The 18,674-nt window shown below is 48.8% G+C and overlaps 1 protein-coding gene across 1 annotated transcript; it reads left to right on the top strand.

The window, feature by feature from the left end:
• The first annotated feature begins 250 nt into the window (after positions 1-250).
• NR2E1 (nuclear receptor subfamily 2 group E member 1) lies at positions 251-18,460 on the top strand. The gene is made up of 9 exons (XM_021715973.1): positions 251-377; positions 2,124-2,398; positions 5,460-5,547; positions 7,476-7,711; positions 9,061-9,207; positions 12,013-12,109; positions 12,497-12,646; positions 12,895-13,000; positions 18,087-18,460. The coding sequence occupies exons 1-9, from the start codon at positions 251-253 to the stop codon at positions 18,247-18,249; spliced, it is 1,389 nt and encodes a 462-aa protein (XP_021571648.1). The 3' UTR covers positions 18,250-18,460.
• The last annotated feature ends 214 nt before the right edge of the window (positions 18,461-18,674 follow it).

Consider the following 18,674-nt stretch of genomic DNA (forward strand, 5'->3'; position numbering starts at 1 on the left):
CCGCGGTGCTGGCGGCCGAGGGGGCGACCCTCTGGGAGCCCGGCCCGGAGAGTCAGAAGTGTCACCCACCAGCACTGGTGCTCCCCACTCCACCCCCGTCGAGGGTCTCCAGAGACGCGCGTTCTGGGTCTCCTGTTCGATGGAAAGTGGGGGCGAGAGACCACTGCTTCTCCACGCGCCCATCCTGGCGTTGCCCACAGTACCACGGGGTGGAGGACAGCTGGGGCGACAGTACTGCTGGGCCCCGAACATGGCCGGGCTGCGGCCGGAGGGCGTGTGTGATACAGAACAGGACGTTTGCAAAAATCTGGAAACCAGGTTGACTGCTCTCGGCGCGAGTGTCCTGCGCAGAGCTGGCATCTGGCTCCCGGAGTTGGGTGCAGTGACAGGCCCCAGGGGATGGAGGACAAGACCCACCGCGGCCTCGCCTGGCTCCCTCAGCCCCTCCCGCCCGCCCGCTCTGCGGGAGAGGGGGCGCCGAGTCGGTGGCCGCCGCGCCGCGCGCCTCCCCGCCGGCCTTTGTCGCCGTCCGAATTCCCATGCTACTCTTTTTGACGGGTCACTGGTGGCTCTATAGGCAGGTGCTGCGGCGAGTTGTAATTACCCCGGCCAAGCCTGGTCGTTACCGAACACCCCCCACCCCACACTCCCCACACGGTCCCCCGCGCCCTGCATCCCCCCAACCTGGGGCCCGGGTGCGAGCCGCCCCGACGCCACGGAATCCAGGATGCCTCCACCTCGGAGCCTCCCCGCCCCAGGCCACGCCCTCACCTCCCCTAGTCCCCTCACCCGGGGGGTCCTGCTCCTGCCTCTGCCCGCCCCACCTTAACCGCAGTCCCCAACCTAAGCTCTCCTGAGAGCAGTTGTCGAGTTTCAACGAGACCTGAGGCCGCTCCGGCGCAAACTGGAGGCCTTCGGATGGGTGGCCATGAGAAAAATCAAGTGTTCCCAAGTCAATGGTGATTACCTATTATTATTTTTAAAAATTAAAGTGTTCGTTAAGCTAACACTTTACTCCTCCCTTTGTTTTGCGGGAGGAGGCATTTCTAAGTCCCTACAAACCGCTCCAGGCATTTGTTGGATTTTTAACCCTTAGGGAAAAATAATTCCTCCCTTGCTGAATGTCTACATAGGACCCTACGCTCCTCCAAGGTCCATGCCTCCCTCCCCTTGAAAGGATTCCAGGGAACATTCTCTGGAGCTGGGGGTCCAGGATGGGATCTGGAGAGAGCCCAGAGAAATAAGAGATCCTTTAAATATATATATATGTATATCAACCTCTGACAGCGGCAGAAAAAACCTGGAGAAAGAGCCCTGCACAGGACTGAGTGTGAGGAGGCCGGTGTTTTAGGGGAAAGGACTTGGGGGACCCTAAGGGGAACCTGGCTGTCCCAAGCTAACCCACCAGGGAACCCATGGCAGTGATATTTTGCAGGGAAAATATATATTTTTTTTCCTAAAAGAAATAATCTCTGGCTGGGTGCGGTGGCTCACGCCTGTAATCCCAGCACTTTGGGAGGCCAAGACGGGACGATTGCCTGAGCCCAGGAGTTCTAGACCGACCTGGGCAACATAGTGAGACCTCATCTCTGCAAAAATAAAAATACAAATAAAAAAAGAAGCAGTTTCTCCAAAACGACTCGCCCAGCGTTTTTTTAAATAGGTAAAGCGAAAGTTGGGCAATTACCACTACCCTTATTATCATTAATAATCCGAGTATTAGCATTACAATAATCATCCTAATAATAACCAGCGCCCGGCAGAGCTCAGAGAAGAGTCGATTGCCTTCCAGCTGCCATCCCCGTTCCAGCCGTGTTTGTTTTTCCTCCCTTTCCTTTTGCATTTCGAGCTGGTCTCCCTTCGCGCTCGCTGACAACTTTTCCTGCTAAACCCGAGCCCGGAGGAGGGAGGCGGCCCAACTTTGCGCCGAGCAGAAGGCAGCGGCCGGCAGCGCTGCCGCCCGGGCCTGCTGTAAGCTTTTATTCCGAAATGGGTCTCGGCGATTAGGGGAGACCCAAATACATGTAGCGGTGCATGAATAATGCTCATTGTAGGAAACTGACACTTGCTCAGGGAAAAAAAGTTTGGCTATAAAATCACTTCATTATTTGCTTTTACCGCAGCCTCGGTGCTAATCCCTTCAGAGGTCAGATTACTTAGCATTTCTCTCTCCCTCTCCCCTTTCCTCCCTCTCCTCCGCCCGCCTCTCCCTCTCGCCTCTTCCCCCCTGCCCGTCTTCCCTGCCATCTCAGGCCGCATTCTCGACATCCCCTGCAAAGTGTGTGGCGACCGCAGCTCGGGGAAGCACTACGGCGTCTACGCCTGCGACGGCTGCTCGGGTTTTTTCAAGCGGAGTATCCGGAGGAATCGGACGTATGTCTGCAAATCTGGAAACCAGGTACCTCGGCCCGGGGCTGCCCTGCCCGGCCCCCCTCGGCTGCCTCCGCGGTCTTTGTTTACGCCAAGGCTTCCCCTGAGATTCCACGCTGTTGAGGAGAGACCCGGCCCTGACCTCTCTCTTCGTCTCCCCGCCTTCCTGCCTCCACTCTGGGAGGCCCTTTGGCTCGCGAAAGGCGGGAAGAGGTAAGAGACCGTAGATGAGTTTGCAGGAGGAAGTCTGAAATCCCAACGCCTCCCCCCTTCTCCCCTTTAATCCTCTGACAGATTTGGACACCGGGGAAGGCCCACACCCCATGGCTATCAAGCCAGCCCAAGGGACCCAAGGAACTTTAGAATCTGAACCACAAGTAGCAAGCCGGAGAAAGAGCTGTTATTTCGCCTACCCACCCCACCCCCACTCCCAGCAGCCACCAAGCTCAGTCCCCTGACCACTGCCTGGGCTGGCGAAAGTGAAAAGCACACAGGCATCGGAGTCAAGGTCACCGCCACCTTTAGCTGAGAGCCAGAGTGAGCGCTGGCCGCTTCCAAGGGAGACCCAGTGCCCCGTGAGGGGCCGTGCCATTTCAATCCGGAGAGGCAGAGCCGCTCTGGAAGTGGGCAGAGAGGATCCAGCACCCACATGACTTGAGCTGGGCCTTGTCAGAAAAGGGCAGGATGAGGCAGAAGAGAAAGTCTGACAGGAAGGTGAAGCCAGGATCCTCCCAGACTTCCCATATCTCCCCCTTCTTCTCTGCTGAGATGTGCCCTGTTGGCTGTTTTGGTCTGGAGCAGGCAGAACTGTCTCCAAGAGCCAAAGCTTCCAGGAAGAGCGAGCAGAACCCTCAACTCAGTTTCCAGCTCAGTAAGAGGCTTATTTCAGCCTAGGAGATCAACTTCCTGGTCCCACACCTGCACATAGACCCTCAGTGACAGGGGCCTCCTCTACCTTTGCTCCTGGGGAGAGTCCTGAGGGGGCGGTAGTTAAGAGTCATAGGCCATGAAATCCTAATGCACTTTCACTAATGAATAAAGATATGATACACACATATACATGCAGATATTGCCTGATGCTGCTGGATTATTTTGACATCCTTTTCCGAAGTCATGTCTGCTCATACCAGTTTCTGACAGATTTGGATTACCATCACAAACACAGAGACATTTGCATTTGAGTGAGTTATTTTGAAGTCTCTAGCCCTATTACCTGTTGAACTGGGTGCTGAGGCCTGTATCCGTTTCTAACTTCACCCTATGGACACATCACCTTGTGCATGCACAGGTCTGCATCCCAGGGGCTCACGGACTGTGGCATTGCTGGGGGTTGTCAGACTTGAGTAGATTTCTGCTTAGATTGTCTTTTACACAATGCACAGTATTGGGGAATCAAAATCTCGGATGTTGTGCTTGATCTTTTCAAAGGGTATCTATCCGTTCAGACATTGGTATCAGCCCAAATGGTTGTAAAGAAGTGGTAACGGACTCACCAGGCCTGGGGGTCCTCTCCTTGCAAACAGAATAAATGCCCAGAGTGGAGCATTCCTCCTCCCAGGCACAAAGGTTTATATACATTTCATCTGATTTGAAGACACTTAAGAATGAATGAAGGCTTCCATTTTGCATTTGCCTGTTTGTCAGAATCCTGGAAGGGTACCACTTGAGACCAGACATATGATTATATTGAATAATAAGTGTTTAAACCTCTTTATGTTGAACTATTACATCAACCAGCGAAGATGCCATGAAGAATTCACTGAGGAAGCAAAATTTATTTCTTTTTTCTCTTTTCTTCTAATATTAGCTAAGTAATATTCCCATGTATTATTAACAGTAATGAAGACATTTAGACATGCTTGGGAACATCGATCTCACCTTTATTTTAAATAAATCAATATATTTCAAGTGTGTAGGGGGGTGTAATTTCATAAAACTGCAGCCTAGTAATTTTCTCCTGAGGAATATTTCAGAGAAATATTGCACTTATTCCAACTTCAGAGTATATAAACTGTTGAGATTATGAAGCAAAATAAAAATACATTTTTTCTTTTCTTTCAACTACAGACATAACTAGGAATTGCTACAAATACAGGAGAGCACCAGACGTTTTAGATACTTTCTACCAAAACTCATGCAAATATGACACACACATATATGTGTATGTTCCCTCAGTAATGACCACTAGCACTGAATAAGCTGCCGAAGAAACTTTATCTGTACATTTACTCGTTTAATGGCCAATCTTTTTTTCTCAAAAAAATTGTATTAGGTAACACGCTTATTTTTCTGAGATAAATATTTCTAAAGCAGTACTTGGCTCTTTTTTCAGTCGTCGTGCTAACAGTCCAGGCCACATCATCATTTTGTCAGGAGTCCGTCACACCATACCCGGTCACATTTACATCGTGGGCACTTCTAGATTCGGCCCGAGCCTAGGGATGCCCCCTGCCCACCCTCACCTTTGAAGGGCCTCACCCGCCAGGAATGGCTGTGCACACCTGGGCTGAGGCTAGACTTTAAGACAGATCTCCACATGCTGGTGGTAAGGATGGCATCAAGCACAAAAGCAAAAGCGAGAAGACACACGGGAGATGTGCATGTCACAGGCAAAGGGGCTCAGCGAGGAGGCGACAGACGAGGCAGGCTCAGGCACCGAGTGGCCTGCGGGAGGGGGGCGTGCGCGGATCTCGACCTGCCGCAGAGCTGCTCCGGCACAGCTCGGGGGCCTCCCTCTCCGGGGCCAGGTCGCTGTCTTCGGTCCTGAAAAGTCTCGCCCCCACTCGCCACTCGGCGACTGGCGCGAGTTCCCCTGGCAGCTGCGCCTCCCGGCCCTGGGGATCCGGCTGGCCGGGCGCGCTGACCCCCGTTTGCTTGGAGAGAGACCTTTCCTCTTTACTTGGGGGTCGGGGCTGGCCCTGTCGACGTAGCCGGGGAAGTCCCAGCCCCTTTCCCGCCTGGCTCCCCAGCTCCGGGTCCGCGGTCGGGCGGGGACCCGCCTCCACGCGGCCCCCCTCGCCCCACGGGCCGGTTCCGGGTCCCCAGCCTGATGGCCCTCGGGGCCGCTGACCGCCTGCGCTCTGTTCCAGGGGGGCTGTCCGGTGGACAAGACGCACAGAAACCAGTGCAGGGCGTGCCGGCTGAAGAAGTGTCTGGAAGTCAACATGAACAAAGACGGTAATGAGTGCATCTCTTTATCCTCCTAATGCTGGCTGGGTAGTAAGAAAATTATATGTACAGAAAACCCACGGCACTCCCGCGCATGCTAATCACCTCCCAGCCTTCCTTCCGGAGGCTGGGAATTGGCCTCGGGCTTTCAGTCGTATCCTTCCCGTCTCAGCAGGGGCTACCGGCGACCCCGCCGAACACTCCAGGGTCAGGCCACGCCACATCAGACTCGGGCGCCCCCAGGCACCCCAAGAAAGGCAGTCTGCGGACCCTCACTCCGCTGGGGATGCGGCGCATTCCCTGCTTCCCGTTTTAGCCTCTCCGTGCGTCTCTCCCTCGAGGCCACCCCCAAGCCTGTTAGCCTCCCCCAGAAAGAACCTCGCAGTCTGGAGAGTTTCCCGGGAGGAGGTTGTGGAGGCTGGAAGGTCTGAGGCGTACAGGAGATGAGAGGACAGAGACACCGCCTCTGGAGCCCTTGTTTGCAAATTCACCGAGATGCCTAAATCAACACGGCCACTGGGCCGATGTCAGCTTTTCCAGGGCCTTCTCTGGCTCTGTGGAAGAGAAACCGGGCGCGGTGGCTCACCCTGTAATCCCAGCACTTTGGGAGGCCCAGGCGGGAGGATGGCTGGCTGACTCCTTGAGCCCAGGAGTTAGAGACCAGCCTGGGCAACATAGTGAGACCCCGTCTTAATATAGAGAGAGGGGGAGGAAGGGAGGGAGGGAGGGAGAGTTGGAGAGGCAGGGTGACGTCTGTGGGAGCCCCGATGTGCGCGGCAGGAACTGGACGTGGAGCGCTTCCTGGGTGCAAAGCGCCGTCCAAGCTGCGTCCTCTATCGCAGCCTGGTGAGGCTGTCCTGGCCCGGGCCGAGGGCTGGGGTGACGGGCAGGAGGGCGGAGTGGGGCCTAGGGCAGGCCGCGGGCCCAGCGGCAGCTCCACGAAGCACCGCGCCTTCCCCCAGCGCAGGAAGCCAGAGGGAGCGTCCAACCTGTTGAACTTGTGTATTGACAAGTTGTCAAGCTTGGCGGGCGGAAGATTGCCCTGAATTAATTTGTTTGTTTAAACTGTTGGTGGTAATTGACACATCTCCCCTGCCTTCCTCCAGCATCCTGGAGACAGTCTTGCCCCCGTCCCATTCCCCAGCTTTCTCGGGGCTCGGGTCCTTGGGGCTCGCGTTCTTTTCTCCTGGGGCCCTTGGAGGCCAAAAGCCCTTTCCATGGGGGCGGGGGCTGGGAATAAGGGACGTCACTCTGGGTGCACAGAGGCATCGTGCCTGGTGTGGGCCATTCTCTCTCTCTCTCCTTCGATGGGGGTGAGGGCACCCAGCTACCGAGGCTCAGAGGATCTCCCTGCAACCGCCCACCCCGTGGGAAGTAGTCTTGAACAGAGAGCACACCTGGTCTTGTTAAAGTCTGCCATTATCGATTCACATCGGGCACAGGATCCTTTTTATTTTACATATATATTGTTTTGAGTTGGGGTCTCACTGTGCTGCCCAGGCTGAAGTGCAGTGGCATCATCACGGCTCACCACAGCCTCGACCGCCTGAGCTCAGGTGATCTTTCCGCCTCAGCCTCCCGAGTAGCTGGAATACGGGCACGCACCGCCAAGCCCGGCTAATTTTTGTGTATTTTGTAGAGAGGAGGTCTCGATATGTTGCCCAGGCTGGTCTCCAACCCCTGGGCTCAAGCGATCCTCCTGCCTCGGCCTCCTAAAGTGCTGGGAAGACAGGCATGAGGCACCTCGCCCTGCGGCCTCCTGGCCCATCCAGGATGGGGGCTAGACGATCTCGAGCAGTCTGCCCTCACGTCCCCTCCTTCCCTTCACCTGTTGGGCCGTCTGGCGCGCCCCGCCGCGACGTGAGGCGGAGGAGGGCTGCGCGCCCAGGGCGGCGGCCTCTGATGGCGGGCGCGTGTCCCTCTGTCTGTCTCCGCAGCCGTGCAGCACGAGCGGGGGCCCCGGACGTCCACCATCCGCAAGCAGGTGGCCCTCTACTTCCGCGGGCACAAGGAGGAGAACGGGGCGGCCGCACACTTCCCGTCGGCGGCGCTGCCAGCGCCCGCCTTCTTCACCGCCGTCACCCAGCTGGAGCCACACGGCCTGGAGCTGGCCGCGGTGTCCGCCACCCCCGAGCGGCAAACCCTCGTGAGCTTGGCCCAGCCCACGCCCAAGGTCAGTGGCCTTGCCGGACCCAAAGAGTCACCTCGAGGGAAGGAGGAGGGACACGGCCAGTTCTGAGCTGTGGTTGGGATCAGAGACTTGCCGGTGCGGTACCTGTCTCTGCAGGGAGCGCCACCCTTCCCCCTCCCCCCCCCCCCCCCCGCCCCTGCCCCATCTGAGTGGCGGCAAATGTGGACTTCATCGCATCACCCAGAAATTCAGCAAGCTTGGGGCACACCCGGGAACCTAAACCTTAGGAAACACCCACGGGGTGTGGGTGGTGGGTGGAGCCCGAGCCTAAACCCAGAGGGCAGCCTTCGAGGTTCCTGGTGGCCAGAAGAACCCACGTTTATTTTTAGAAGAAAAGAACTGGCTATATTGGGCCTCAGAGTTGCAAGTCTTGGCATATGTTATCTTGGGCAAAGCCACGGATTTCTAATGCAAGAGAGAAATGTAGAGCTCACATGTTGAACAGTCAGGAATCTGAGTTCATGCCGCATGTCCCCCTAACTTCTGAGCCAGGTGGATTCACAGCAAGGATTGGGCCCCCCAAGCAGGTCCACAGCCTGATCACCCCGGACAGCCTGACCCACCCAGGGATTACCCTGCAGGCCTCCAGTTGACACTACCCAAAGCCCCTATTTCAGGCCAAGAAGAGCCTCTGATCTCCCCCAGAGGTGGGCCAGCTGCAACCCCATGCTGCAGGGAAGCCAGACACCTGGGCACAGGCACACGCGCAATATTTAATATTGCTTTCTTACCCTTGATGTGGATAATAAGCTCGGGAAAGTAGTGTTATGAATATGTTGTCAGTTATGAATGGGAATGCTCCATGAATGATTAAGATGTCTAATTGAAATATTTCCATAATATACTAATCCTTTCTAAAAATACTCATATGCATATTTGTGTTTGGGATGCCTATTAATTTATACTTTTTCGCATTTTTATTTACACCAATGCAGGCAGCTCTTGTCTAAATTGAGAGCCAGGCCTGGCACTTGACTCAGCCCAAGGTACATGTGTTGCAGGGGACAGAAAAGTCAGAGGCTTCTCTGTAAGGGAGAGACCCCCAAAGAGTGGGAATGGTATTTCTATGTATGTTTTTCTTTCTTTCTTTTTCTTTCTTTCTTTCTTTCTTTTTCTTTCTTTCTTTCTTTCTTTCCCTCTCAAGTATTACCTCTCAAAGTCTATTGATACAGATGTTTGCTTTTCACCCACTTATGCAACTGCATGTGCAAGCAGAACCTCCAAGTTCCTTTTCATCCCCTTGCCTGTTTTAATTAGAAATGGAAAGTTTGGCTCTTCTCATGATGCTGTGGTTCCTAACTCCCAGGTGTCTTTCTTTCTTCCCCTCCCAGTACCCCCACGAAGTGAATGGGACCCCAATGTATGTCTATGAAGTGGCCACCGAGTCGGTGTGTGAATCCGCAGCCAGGCTTCTGTTTATGAGCATCAAGTGGGCAAAGAGCGTGCCAGCTTTCTCCACGCTGTCTTTGCAAGACCAGGTATGACCACCAGGGCACTGCTGTCTGGGGAGAGAGGGATTTTGACCAAGAAGCAACAGCACTCAGCCTTGCGGAAACCCCACCTGCCTGGATCTAGGGCAGGCATCCGCTGTTAACAGCAATGAGGAAACTGGGTTTGTTTGTTTGTTTATTGAGTTGGGGGCTCATTCTACCACCCAGGCAGGAGTGTAGTGGCATAATCATGGCTTGCCACAGCTTCAACCTTCTGGACTCAGGTGATCCTTCCGCCTCAGCTTCCCAAGTAGCTAGGACAGGCTTGTACCACCATGCTAGGCTAAATATTTTTTATTTTTCGTAGCAACAAGGTCTCGCTATATTGCTCACGCTAGGCTGGAAGCTTTTTAGTTTTATTAGCTTCTTTCAAAATATCTACCCATATCATGCTTAATAAGAATGTAACTATGTTATTTCAAGAATGCCAGATCTGGTTTATGAAAAACACACATATGCTAGCACGGTGGGTAATGCTTGTAATCTCAGCGCACCTCATGCTTGTAATCTCAGACTGAGGCAAGAGAATTGAGTCTAGGGATTTGAGCCTGGGCAACTTGGTGAGAACTCATCTCTACAATAAATCAGGAAAAATTGGCCGGGTGTGGTGGCATGTGCCTGTGTTTCCAGCTACTTGGAAGGCAGAGGTGGAAGGACTGCCTGAGCCCAGCAGGTCGAGGTTGCGGTGACCGTGAGTGTGCCACTGCACTCCAGCCTGGGCGACAGTGAGACTCTAACAAAAGAAAGAAAGAAAGAAAGAAAGAAAGAAAGAAAGAAAGAAAGAAAGAAAGAAAGAAAGAAAGAAAGAAAGAAGGAAGGAAGGAAAGACATAGAAAAACATTATCTTTTTAAAAATTGAAACATCAAATTTAATCTCAAATTTTAAAACCATAATGATTGTTAAAACTGTTGATAAGACAATGCTTTCTTAAGAACATGGAACTGAGGGAAAGAGAAGGTGAGAAGATTCTTCCCTCGTGGGATTTTGGAAATCAGTTTCATTACTTTATATTCTTTCTATCCTCTCTGGTGATACTTATAGTTTTGGCCCTTGGTTGACCAGCTTGTAGGCACAAAGGGTGCATCCTACACCTCCTTCAGGTTGGGATGTTCCTCGGATGCTTTAAGCACTTTTCGAGATTTTGTAAACAAATAGGCATTTTGCATAATTCTGTGGTTGTATATGACATTCAGAGTAGGGAAAAATTTGTGCAGCTAAAAATTGCATCGTGTCAAAACCCCCAAGTGTTGTTGGAAATATCAGAAATGGCTCCTGCTAGCATTTTTCTAACCTTAAGAGAAAGAAAGAAAATAAAGTATTCACAGCTAGGGGCTGTTAGCAGGAAATTCACGGAAATTAATGACAGATTTCCCAAAAGGCAAATAAGTAGTTCCAAAAGCAAAGGAATTATTTCTTCAATTCATTTCATACCTAATTAAAGCATAATGGCATCCCTTAATATCAAGTGCATTTCCTACAGAGCGACCAGGAAGTGTGCTAAAAACATTGAATCTTCTGGCATGAGATGCTCTTTTTTTCATGACCTGAACATTCAAATACGGCCAGAATGAGATATTGTCTACCTTGCACTTTAAAATTATTTCCTGTACTTAAAGCAGTAAAACTAAAAAATAAAGCTTTTTGAAAATTAAATGTTTTGGTCTAATTGTAATTTTGATCATAAGCCTTCATGATTTAGCTCTTAGCTCCCAAAAAGAAATTCTGTCACATAAATGATTCAGCGTTGATTGTTTTTTGAGAGATTTGTCACACGCAAAAAGATATTTTCCAAAGTAGTTAAGTCCTATCTTTGACGGTTTACTAGTTAGCTTTAACCATTTGCTTTCTGTGTATGTGTATGTAAATTGGCTGTTTTTCCTCCCTCAAAACAAGTATTTGTAGACTCTTTAATCCAAACAAAATTTTCTTACTGTCTGCCACTTAGCCCTTGGGTAGAAACCCTTCGACAACAAGCACACTGCAATGAAGTGGAATCTGGTATATTAATCTGGAAAAGGAGACAGATTTTCATTTTAAATATTCAGTAGCACATTGTATTAGAATAAAAATGACAAGCACCTTGTTGCTGTCCACTTATGAGTCTCAGAAAAATCAGGCAGTGAGATGAGGTAAACTCAGCAAAACCCGATTAACATAATTACACCCTGATTTTCCCATTGCCTCTTGGGAATTAGTGATATCTCTCCTCTCTTTCTCTCATTGTCTCTCTCTCTCTCTCTCTCTCTCTCTCTCTCTCTCATGCTTTTCTCTCTTATTCTCTCTGTCTCTCTCATTCTCTCTCATTCTGTCTCTCTCATTCTCTCATTCTCTTTCTCTCTCTCTGTCTCTCCCTGCCCCCACCCTCCAGGAAGAGGGGTTCCAGATCCACAGGCTTAGTCAGGAGTCAACCCTGATACTTCCTGCATTCTATATGAGGGGCGTCCACCTGCCGAATGGCTGGTGACATTTCACAAACCCTGGGTCTCCAGAGAAGTTTCTAGGTGGTCACGAATGGGTGGACACAAGGACAAGAGGGGTCAGTCTATTCTGAGGGAAGCAAACTTTGGGGAATTGGAATGGCTGACTCTCAAATGCATGTGTATATCTATAGGCACCTTTACAAAGAGGAAAATATAGGAAAATAAGGAAAAGCTAGAATATTTGGGGGGAAGAAAATTGACCAAGAGAGGCTTTAAAAACAAGTTTTAAAATAATGGAAATTTACATATTGAAATTGTTGATAAATTTATAAATTACACACTATATTATATTATACATCTATTGTATGACAGCTGATGCTTTTGGAAGATGCTTGGAGAGAACTGTTTGTTCTAGGAATAGCACAATGGAGCATTCCGGTTGATGCTAACACTCTACTGGCTGTATCTGGTAAGAATTGCACAATTTAATGACTTTGTTGTAGAAATTACCATAAAAATACATTACTGAAAAAAGAACAACATGTAAAGAATAACAAATTCCTGCTGAACAATAGAGTATACCTGTCATTTATAAATCTATATTTAAATGCAAATAATGTTGTTTTGTTGTATTCATGACTGCTTGCATTGTTATTTAAATGCAAATTACTGTGTTTGTTATCATCCAAGAGAAGATTTTATATTAACTTTCATACAATATAGCCAGTTTACACAGAATCAGATATCTTAGAGTGACAATTGAATGGATATTGATATGCAGGATTTTGTCAAAAATCAATATTAAACCGTGAAAATGCCTTCATATTAGAGTATTTATCCCATCTTTTTATTCTAGGCATGAATGGTGCCAACACAGATTCCCAGAAGCTGAACAAGATCATATCTGAAATACAGGCTTTGCAAGAGGTGGTGGCCCGGTTTAGACAACTCCGGTTAGATGCCACCGAATTTGCCTGTCTAAAATGCATCGTCACTTTCAAAGCTGGTAAGCAGACAGATCCCTGTCTCCTCTCCTCCCCCAGTTTCACCACCTCACTAATTCAGCCACCTCAATCAATGTTTGGACTGGCCTTTGCAAAAAGTGGTGATGTTTTTCAAGGAGCTGGTATGTTGGCCCCATTTCTGGTAGCTGTGGGGACCAGCATGTACGGCCTGGCACCCGCTTCCAAACAGGTGTGTCCCCACAGCTTTTTCTGCACTGCCTTATCACAGTGTCCTGGTCTTCATTTCTAGTTCCCACACACAGTGGTTCTGAACTGAGAAGTTTCCGGAATGCTGCCGCCATCGCAGCTCTCCAAGACGAGGCTCAGCTAACGCTCAACAGCTACATCCACACCAGGTGATCTTTGTTTGCCTTGAACGTGTACTTGAGAAAATCGCCTCCATTGTGAATGTGTGAGCAGGCAGTAATAAGCTGGTTCAAACACTGCGACTAATTATCTTGTTGCCAGTCAGTTAATTTAGTTAGAATCTGTGTCCTTCCCTGCCTCTCAAGGGTGGGTGAGGGCAGCAAATCTAGTTTGATGATCAAAGTGCCAACATTGTCAGATGCATTACAGGTGTCCTGGCTGAACAAGCTGATTCGTCAAATAGTTGAACACATTTGTGTGAATGGGTATAGAAACAGTCAAAACGAAGGCCAAGGTGTTGGTTTGGATACATGAGAGAGGGGTCACATCATCCTTGAAAAAGGGCAGGCACCTTTCTTCAGGTGTCAATTCCAAAGAGAAGGACCAGAGAACTTTCCAGAGAGGCCATCTTTTCCCACCATAACTGTTGCTTGGCTTTGGTGACTGGTGTCTGTCGAGTTTAGTCATAGCAACCACTAGGACACTTCTGGCCAAGCAGGGCCCACTGTTCTCTGCTATTTGTAGAAACTCTTAGTTAGACGCTGGGACTCCAGCAAAACTCATTCTGACCCAGCACTGGGCAAACCCACCAAGAGGTAGAGATTTTCTAACTCCATTTTTGAGTGAAAAAAGCCAGGCTTCTGAAGAGGGAAGAGAACCTCTCTAGTTTCTTCTTCTTTTTTGTTTTTTAGGGTTTTTTGGGGTTTTTTTTGAGTCCGAGTCTCACTCTGTCACCCAGGCTAGAGTGCAGTGGCATGCTCACGGCCACTGCAGCCTCGATCTGCTGGACTCAGACAATTCTTCCACCTCAGCCTTCCAAGTAGCTAGAACCACGGACATGCCATTTTTTGATATATGTAGAGACGAGTTCTTGCCAAGTTGCCCAGGCTGGTCTCGAACCCTAGGTCTCAGGCAATCCTCTCACCTCGGTCTCCCAAAGTGCTGGGATTACAGGTTTGAGCCACCATGCCCAGCCCCTCTCTAGCTTTTTAAATTAGGACCATGGTAGATCCAAGGTTAGAATAGAGTTGTTATTTTTGTCCATTCTCTAGATTGATCTAGACTGATCTTGGCCCATGAAAGCCTGACTCTAAGATCTCAGCATCAGCCACAGACACTGTGGAGGGGAATAACTACATCAGATGAGTAGAGGCTGTTAATGTTCCCCTCACCTAAGGCATCAGGGAAAGCCCAAGTTAACCCTATCCATTCGTGTAATACCACTTCTGTTAGGGTCTCCTTATTTCCATCGCAAGTCCTCTTTTGAATACTAAATGAGTATTCAAATGAATGTCCATGGAATATCATTGTAACTGTGTTGAGTGATAGCTCACATGTTTTTGTTTTGTTTTGTTTTTGAGTCGGAGTGTCACTCTGTTGCCCAGGCTGGAGTGCAGTGGCACGCTCATGGCCACCACAGTCTCGACCTACTGAGCTAAGGCGATCCTTCCACTTCAGCTTTCCAAGTAGCTGGAATGACAGGCATGCACTACCATGCCCGGCTAATTTTTTTATTTACTGTAGAGACCAGGTCTCACCTGGTTTGTAGAGGCAATTCACCACTCACCTCCCAAAGTGCTAGGATTATAGGCATGAGCTACCATGCCTGGCATATATGTTTTTCCAAATCAAAGGGCCATGATTTGAAATTTAAAATCTACACTGAATTACAGAACATATAGAGTAGACTCTTAGTATTTGTTCAAGATTATAAAACAGCAGTACATAATTTGAGTGCTTTTTCCTTGCTAAAAACTAACCTGCATGCCATAACTGAACTTTGACATTTAGAGCCATTGAAGAATTAAGAACACTAAATCAGCTGGGTGCAGTGACTCATGCCTGTAATTCCAGCACTTTAGAAGGCTGAGGTAGGAGGATCGCTGGAGGCCAGGAGTTCAAGACAAGCCTGGGCAACATAGTGAGATCCATTTTAAAAATTAAAAATAAAGAGAGAGAGAGAGAAATGGCAAGTACACTATATCTCCCTCATCCACAAAACAAAATATATGCATATTTTTTGGAAAGAACACATCTGCTTTGGCATGAAATTCTTATTTCATGATATCAGGTACAATTAAGATTTAATATTTAGGCTGGGCTTTGTTGCTCAGCCTGTAATCCCAGCACTTTGGGAGTTCGAGGTGAGTGGACTGCTTGAACCCGTGGGTTTGAGACCAGCCCGGGCAAATTGGTGAGACCCCGTCTTTACAATAAATAAAAAATTAGCCAGATGTGGTGGTGCACCGCCTGTAGTTCCGACTGCCTGGAAGCCTGAGGCAGAAGGATCGTCGGAGCCCAGCAGGTCAATGCTGGGGTGGCCATGAGTGTGCCACTGCACTCTAGCCTGGGCAACAGAGTGAGACTCCACTTAAAAAAAAAAAAATTTAATATTTATACCTAGAGTCATACATATGACAAAAATGACTATCCCTTATTTCTCATCCCCTTCAAATCATTGAACACACTTTCCTCTAGCACTATCCTGTCTAGAAAAAATCAAATCTAAAATTGAAAGTTACCATGCAAACTGAAACTGAGTTACGTGTATGTTATAGCTCTGTAAGTGATTTCTCTAATTATCTAGGACATGAGGAGAAGTCTAGGAATTGGAATTTCACACCAACTGTATGTTTTTTGGGGTTTGTTTTGTTTTTTTAGTTTTTTTGAGTTGGAGTCTCACTCTGCCATCCAGGTTGGAGTGCATTGGCATGCTCACAGCCACTGCAGCCTCAACCTGCTGGGCTTAGATGACCCTTTTGCCTCAACTTTCCAAGTAGCTGGAACTACAGGCGCATGCCACCAACACCCGGCTAATTTTTTTATTTATTGTAGAGATGAGGTCTCACCAAGTTACCCAGGCTGGTATCGAACCCATGGGCTCAGGCAGTCCTCTCACCTCGGCCTCTCAAAGTGCTGGAATTATAAGTGTGAACCACCACGCCTGGTCTACCAACTATATGTTATAACTGAAGACCAAATACTTAGATCTGTGTCAGACTAAAACACTTAAACCTGACAGGAAATTTTTAACCTGTTATTCATGCTCTGAATGGTCAGGGACATAGCTGTTGTGAAAAATAATTTTCATCAGTCAGACACATTCTCTCTCTCTCTCTCTCTCTCTCTCTCACACACACACACACACACACACACACACACACACATGCAAATTATTATTGTTTATGGATCATAAAGGACTCTACATATAATGGACAATTTTTTTTTTTTTTTTTTTTAGTTCTTGTCTTACTCTGTCACCCAGGTTCTAGTGGAGAGGCACAATCACAGCTCACCATGGCCTCAACCTCCTGGACTCAGGTGATCCTTGCACCTCAGCCTCCCAAATAGCTGGGACTACAGGCATGTGCTACTATGCCCAGCTAAATTTTTTTATTTTTTGTAGAGACGAGGTCTCACTATGTCACCTAAACTGATCTCAAACTCCTGTCCTCAAGTGATCCTTCTACCTCGGCCTCTCTAAGTGCTGGGATTACAGGCATGAACCACCACACCTGGCTCCATACCATGTTATTAAACGTGGTCAGATGGCCCCTGTCCATGGGTGGTCATAAAACTGGGCAGAGAAAGAGCCAAATGAGGTCCTGAGAGGCCAGATGGATTAGAAGTTTTGTAGTCAGGTGAAGAGAGGGTCTCTTGTGTGCTCCAAACGAAGTCAAGCATGAGTGCTGCTCTCCTGACCTCTGCAGGGCAGAGTCATCAGGCAGTTAAATGCAGCCACCAACTCCTTTGAAGGAGTTTTGCTGTCTGTTGGTTTCTAGCCCCTGGGTTGAACCTGGCTTAGTCACAGATATGCATCCTTGAAGCTCAGTTTTGTTTTGGGGTTTGTGTGTGTGTGTGTGGCAGTGGGGGGAGTCCTCCTTGCAAAGTGTCTTGATACCTGATTTCAGCTATTGGTTGAAGAAGTCTCAGGACTGCATGGCGGAGGTGGCTCGCAGGCATTTTAAGGCAGCAGGAAATGGGACTTGCCCATCTGAGCACAGATGTATGTTGGACTTCAAGAGAGGAAATTGTTAAGCAATTTCTCACATCTTTAATTATATGCCAATTTCATTGACATGAGAGTTGGGTGGCATTGGAATTGGATGGAATTATTCCTGAGAGGGACTAAGTATAATGCCTGAATAATAATTGGGAGAATTGCTTAGAAAAAGAAGCCATTTTATTTGAGGGAACTGGCCTTGTGAAGGAGGCCTGAGAATTCAACAACAGGGATTCTATGGCTGGCCTTCTCTTCGATACTATGTCAGTCTGACAGTGGCAACTATAAATGTATTATTGGACTTAACATTTGTATCATGTTTCTTTTGTTTTTATTTTTTTTCCAAGTCAGAAAAAAAATTTTTTTAAATCTCACTCTGTCACCCAGGTTAGAGTGTAGTGGCACGATCACAGCTTACACGGCTTTGACCCCCTGGGCTCAGACAATCCTTCCACCTCAGTCTCCTGAATATTCATTTCTTAAAAATTGTTTTTTTCTCCAAACAAAACGCCACCCCTTTGTCAATGTAGAGAGAGTTTCCATGTGATTGTGGCAGCATCATTTATAGCCTCCATGCCTCAAGTAGTCTGCCAGCAAAACAGGGACATCAGGGCCTGTCTAGGACTCTGATGCAAGGATAGTAGGCTATTCTGACAGGCCCCAATCAGGAAATGATCCTGGAGATGATGTGTGTTTATGCATAAAATCTTAGTTGGGTGTGGTATTTCTTCCTGTAATCCCAGCACTTTGGGAGGCTGAGGCTAGAGGATTGCCTGAGTCCAGGAGATTGAGACCAGCCTGCGCACAATGGCAAGACCTCAGCTCTACAATAAGTTTAAAAAATTATCCAGGCATGGTGATGCATGCCTATAGTCCCAGCTACCTGGAAGGCTAAGGCGGAAGGATGGCCTGAGCAGCAAGTAGGTCAAACCTGCAGTAGCTGTGACCATGCCCCTGCACTCCAGCCTGGGCAACAGAGTGAGACTCCAACTCAAAAAAGAAAAAAAACGATAAAATATTAATCCCACTAGCCATGTGCTCTAACTCTGCTTTCATGACTTCTTGTGTTCCAGATACCCCACGCAACCCTGTCGTTTTGGAAAACTCCTGTTGCTTTTGCCAGCTTTACGTTCCATCAGCCCGTCCACCATAGAAGAAGTGTTTTTCAAAAAAACCATTGGCAACGTGCCAATCACAAGACTGCTTTCAGATATGTACAAATCCAGTGATATCTAAGCTCTCCAAATACTCACTTTTCGGGATGGGACAGTGTCAGATGAACTTCTACCCACGGAGAACAAGCCTCAACTAACACACCCTTCAGGAAGCAGAAACCTGGGAAGGTGTAGCCTTCAGGAACAAGCAGTTGCCACAGGACACCCAGTAGCTAGGACCCACTGCTCCCACCAGGGCAGGGTGGGCGGGCAGGAAAGAGGCTGCCACGGACCACCCACACAGAATGCTCACTGCCGTCGTGCCCTGGGAGGGGCGAACCGGGGTTGCCACAGGCCTTGCCATTCTGCCCTTGCCTGGAAAAAGCGGGCTGACTGATATCAACAGCTGAAACACAAGTAGCACTTTCCTTTTTAGCATATAAAATGGGGTAACCAAACATAGCTCTGTGTATAACATACCGCGGCCTTCAGAACTATGTTATGTTG

This window comes from Carlito syrichta, unplaced genomic scaffold (assembly GCF_000164805.1).
Source record: "Carlito syrichta isolate Samal-C Ts95f unplaced genomic scaffold, Tarsius_syrichta-2.0.1 Scaffold308099, whole genome shotgun sequence".
NCBI classification, from domain to species: Eukaryota; Metazoa; Chordata; class Mammalia; order Primates; family Tarsiidae; genus Carlito; species Carlito syrichta.